Raw genomic sequence first — 5,015 nt, forward strand, 5'->3', positions numbered from 1 at the left:
GCATGAAAGTGAAAGTGAAGTCGCTCAGTTGTGTCCGACTCTTAGCGACCCCATGGACTGCAGCCTACCAGGCTCCTCAGTCCATGGGATTTCCCAGGCAAGAATACTGGACTGGGGTGCCATTGCCTTCTTCAGGAGATCTTCCTGGCCCAGGGATGAAACCTAAGACTCCTTCTTGGCAGGCAGATTCTTTACCACTGAGCTGCCTGGGAAGCCCCTCTTATATTGTAGCCTTACTTGTAGGACTTCCTGGGAGTCTAGGCTCTGGCTCTGATCAGCTGTTCTCTGAGTCAACGGGGAGGTGCTGCAGGCTGCGGGTTGGCTGCACAGCTATTTTACTTCCTCTGGACTCACACACCTGAAGGTCAGGTGATGGAAGCTGGGCACAGCTGGAGGCTCTGCACCAAGCTGCAGGCCTGAAGGTCAGCTGGGTGACTAACCCGAGTGCCTTTTGTCCTCCTTGTACCAACAGGAGAGCTGGGACATGTTCTTCTCATACTCATGGCAGAGGCACCAGAGGGCGAGTCAGTTTGGTGAAGCACATTTTAATCTTTTAGTTCAGTCCATGTCCACGAACATCCCATTGGGCGAGCAAGTCATAGAATAACACCCAAAGTCAAGGATCATGAACACAGGGCACAGAGAGTGAATCTTCCTGGACAGTAAGCTAGCCTATCGTAGCTTAGATACGATTCCTTGCAGGAAGCATCTCCTGACCCTTAACATGTAGATGGGATTTACAGCCTGTTCTTCCAGATTGTTATTGCCCATTTTATTATCTTTCAGTACCATTAGACTACAAATGTAAACTCTGTGAGACAGTTCTCACAACCTGTTTTGCTTACTCTGTGGACCCAGTACCCCGAAGCATGGGGCTTGGCACGGAGTAACTATTCAATAAATATTTTCTATAGGAGATAAGGAAGGTTGATAGCAGAGGAAATAGAGGCTTTCTGCACCACAAGGCGAAAATGGCCTTGTTTCTATTCTAAATGGCTGGCCAGGGACTTAGTGGGTACTGTTCCCTTGAGCAGAACTTATCCCTCAGGGAACAGATGAAGAAAGTATTAGATTCTTTACTCCAGAAAGACCACAACAATAAAGTGATGATACACCTGCATGATGACGTCCCTATGACCTTGGGCTTACTTCAGGCCTCCAGGAATGAAAAAGAGATTCTGTTTCTCAGTGTCTGGAAAGAGATTAATTTTTTAAGGGGTCTTCAAACCTTGAAAAACTGTGAGTCAGGTGGCGAGAAGTTCATCCCATCAGAGTCCCAGGTGGCTCCTTTTCTGGAGCTAACTCCACAAGTTGTTCGCTTCTTGAGAAAATAAATGTATCTTTCTTTTGTTGTAACCCACTCAGTGCCATGTATGAAGTCTTAGATGCGGTATATGCACATAACTTCATTACTGAGTGAAGGAGTTGTCACTCATGAAGGAACAGACAAATTACGTGAGGTTTTCCCCGTGAATTTGAAATTCAAAAATGATGGCTCTCACTTGTCGAAGTGACTGCAGTCTGTGTTCCCAGGGGTCCCCGAGAATACTGCATTTGGAGTATACATTTTCAGTCCTTTCTCGTTCATTTCTTTTGATGAATATTACACAGAGGGGAGAGGGGGATGGATCAGAATAACATAAGCCTCTACCAAATTTCCTGGCTGAGAAAGTAGCCTTCCCCTTGAAGAAAATATATTAGCTTTACTCTGAGCTAGGAATTCGATGGAGAAACTGTGTATCACAGATGAAGGATTTTTTTGTTGGTGGTGGTGGTTGGAATTGCTGAATTTTCAGATCCATTAACTGCTTGTCAGCATCAGGAAGCCTCATTAGTTAATACCAAAGTATATTTGCACTGAATATACAAGCCTTGCTAGTTTTACTGGCAACAGGTGGCCAAGTGCAATGGCCGTGGGAGTTTCTGTTTGAATTGTGTGAAGGGCTGAAGAGAAGTTGCTGTTCTGTTGCAAGCTTTGAGCTGGCTTGCAGACTCCCTCTCTCTCTCTCTCTCTCTCTCTCTCACACACACACACACACACACACACACCAACACTGACAACAATATTGTGGTGCCTCATTACAGCCAATCTAAATTACAGAACTCTGTTGTGTTAAGCTTGGCCCCGACCATATGCTGTCATGCAGAGCATTTAACACCAGATTTCATCTCACGGTAAATGTGATTCATCGGGTTGCAAGAGAAAGACAGTGTCAGATCCAGGGGCATTTAACTTTAACAGCATTTTAAATTAAAACAAACAAACCAGAAAAAAAAAAACAAACCCACAGAATCCCACTTAAAAAATGTAATTTTGGTGGCTGTTATACGGCCCGAATTGCTCTGAAGCCTGATTGTTTTCATGGCACGTCTCCAAGAAGGGTTGACTTTCCCCTGACTGAAAATGCAAGTAATTTTTAGGAGGCTCTTGGTCTGCCTACTTACGATACATGATTCTTCTAAAAGAAATTTCAAGCTAGATAATAGTGTTTGGGTTTTTTTTTTTTTTTTTCTCCTGCTGGTGGTGTGGTGGAGGAGACAGGCAGAAGTGTGGCTGGTGGAGCAGGACAGTAGGGGAGAGTGGTCAAAGGAGAAATGCCATTTGCCTGCATTTCCCTGTCTATCCCGTATTTTCCGAGGATTTACCGTGTTCTTGCCACTGTCCTAGGCCTAACAGGGTGGACAAACTGCTACCCCTCATGGAACTTGCACTGTGTGTGTTAGGTCTGCGTGTGTATGTGCTTGTGTGTCTGTGCTTGTGCTTAGGGAACAAGAATTAAAATACAGGGACTTCCCTGGTGGTCCAGTGGTTAAGAATCTGCCTTGCAGTGCAGGGGACAAGGGTTCGAATCCCAGTCAGGGAACTAAGATCCCTCATGCCGCAAAGCTACTGAGCCCGTGTGCCACAACTAGAGAGTCTGCACACCAGAACCAAAGATCTGCATGCCGCAACTAAGACCCAAGGCAGACAAGTAAAGGTGTTTTAAAAAGAATAAAAATACATATGTTCATAAATACATACATAGAAGGGTTTCGGGTTGATATGCGCGCTGGCAGGTAAACGGAGTGAGGTTGAAAGAGGATGGCTAAAGCCGCAGGGCCTTGAGCCCCCTGCCCTTGGGGTCTTGGCAGGTCTCTCAGAACGGGTGACACCCAGAGATCTGGGAGAAGTGCCTCCAGGCGGGGGCGGGGAAGAACCAGTGCAGGTACCCTGAGTCTAAGCATAAAGAACTTGGTGCCTTTAAGGGGCAGCATGAAAACTTGGCTGGCTCAAGGTATGGGTTAGGGAGGAGGGACAAAGTCTGAGAGGTGGGTGGAAGGCATGTCAGTCGAGCCTTGCACAGCACAGCCAGAAATTTAGATTTTATTCTGAGTTAAATGAGAAGCAGCTGGACAGTTGTGAGCAAGGGAATTTCTTGAACTGTTTTGCGTATTTGAGAAGTTCCTTCCTGGACCTTCTTGGCAGTCTTAGTGTTTAAGACTCCACGGTTCCAATGCAGGGGGCCTGGGTTTAATCTCTGGTCGGGGTACTAAGATCCCACATGCCAAGCGATGTGCGCCCACCCCGCCCCCATTAAAAAAACCTTTTTCCTGCTTGGTGGCTGGCAACCCACTCCAGTATTCTTGCCTGAGAAATCCCATGGACAGAGGAGCCTGGCAAGCTACAGTCCATGGGGTTGCAAAGAGTCACACGACTTAGCGACTAAATGACAACAACAAACACAGCTTCTCTTTTTAGATGTAGCGGTGATAGAGGAGAGAAAGCCACCTGTGTAGTGAACCCTAAACTGGCTCTTGAAGCAGGAAGAAAGGTTGGCATATCAGTGTCCTGGGACTTTTCATAGTTGCCCTTCCTCAGCGTTTCAGCCGTCCTGAGTCTGGGGCTGGTCTGAGCGGTCCTGTCTGTGTCTCCCCTCCTGCAGCAACAAAGGCATGGAGCATCTATACAGCATGAAGTGCAAGAACGTGGTGCCTCTCTACGACCTGCTGCTGGAGATGCTGGATGCCCACCGCCTGCACGCCCCAGCCAACTTCGGGAGCGCACCTCCGGAGGACATGAATCAGAGCCAGCTGGCCCCCACTGGCTGCACTTCATCACATTCCTTGCAAACATATTACATCACTGGGGAGGCAGAGAATTTCCCCAGCACAGTCTGAGAGTTCCCCCGCTCCCCGCCAAGGTTCTGAGAATCCCTGTTGCACTTTACCCACATCATGCATCACTCTAGCCGAATTCTGCCCCTGCACACACTCTTGGCATGCACCCACCACGGGCTTTCTGATGTGGATGGCCATTCATTCGCTCACTCAGTTCTACGTGGCACGCCTTGTTTTGGGAACAGCCAAAGGGATTCCAGGGCTCATTTCTTTGTTACCGTTCTCTCTTTCTCTCTGCCTTTGCTACCTAACTCAGCACGAGGATTCACCTAGCGCTTCATGACTGAGCTCGGTCTCCCAGCTGGGTTCAGATGACTGTGCACTTTAGCTATTTGTGACCCGGGCCTGGAGAGTGGACATTTCACCTCCGTGAACGTGAAGCACTTTTTAATGGATCTGAGCATCAGCCACAGGAAAGAACTGAAAGTGGCTCCTTTAATTGCTGACTTGGAGAAAGTGAGGCCCAGGGTTCATTATAATGTCCTCTTGTATTCCTATAGGTCCATATCATTTTATTAAAGCTTTTGCTCTGTTGTATAGCTGTAGCAGAATATTCAGTGATTGTCCACCCACTTCCCCTATAGGAATACAAGATGCACACAGGGAAGGAAGGCCCCTAATTGTCAAGACTTTGTCAGCTTAGTACACTGCACCTTCAAATTTGCTAAATGCTTTACCATTGAGAGCACTAAATATATATACGTCATGGGTTCCAATTAATTCTGGCTTCCCATGGATCCATGGAAAGCAGCAAAGTTGATCCCAGTTAAATAACCTCCACATCCACCAGTTTAGATGGATACTTGTCTTTTGTTTTCATTTTCATTTTATAAAAGAAAGCCTCACCTCCCCCTGCT

General features: G+C 47.1%; 1 protein-coding gene across 1 annotated transcript in view; it reads left to right on the plus strand.

The window, feature by feature from the left end:
• The window catches only part of ESR1 (estrogen receptor 1), a gene marked incomplete at its 5' end in the record, with an annotated part of 286,022 nt that extends 281,013 nt beyond the window's left edge, over positions 1-5,009 (plus strand). The window contains one exon of the mRNA XM_010840906.1: positions 3,924-5,009. Within this exon, the coding sequence (XP_010839208.1) occupies positions 3,924-4,158 (235 nt within the window). The remainder of the gene's footprint in view (positions 1-3,923) is intronic.
• Between the last annotated feature and the right edge of the window lie 6 nt (positions 5,010-5,015).

The sequence above is a fragment of the Bison bison genome, unplaced genomic scaffold, assembly GCF_000754665.1.
Source record: "Bison bison bison isolate TAMUID 2011002044 unplaced genomic scaffold, Bison_UMD1.0 scf7180017864148, whole genome shotgun sequence".
NCBI classification, from domain to species: Eukaryota; Metazoa; Chordata; class Mammalia; order Artiodactyla; family Bovidae; genus Bison; species Bison bison.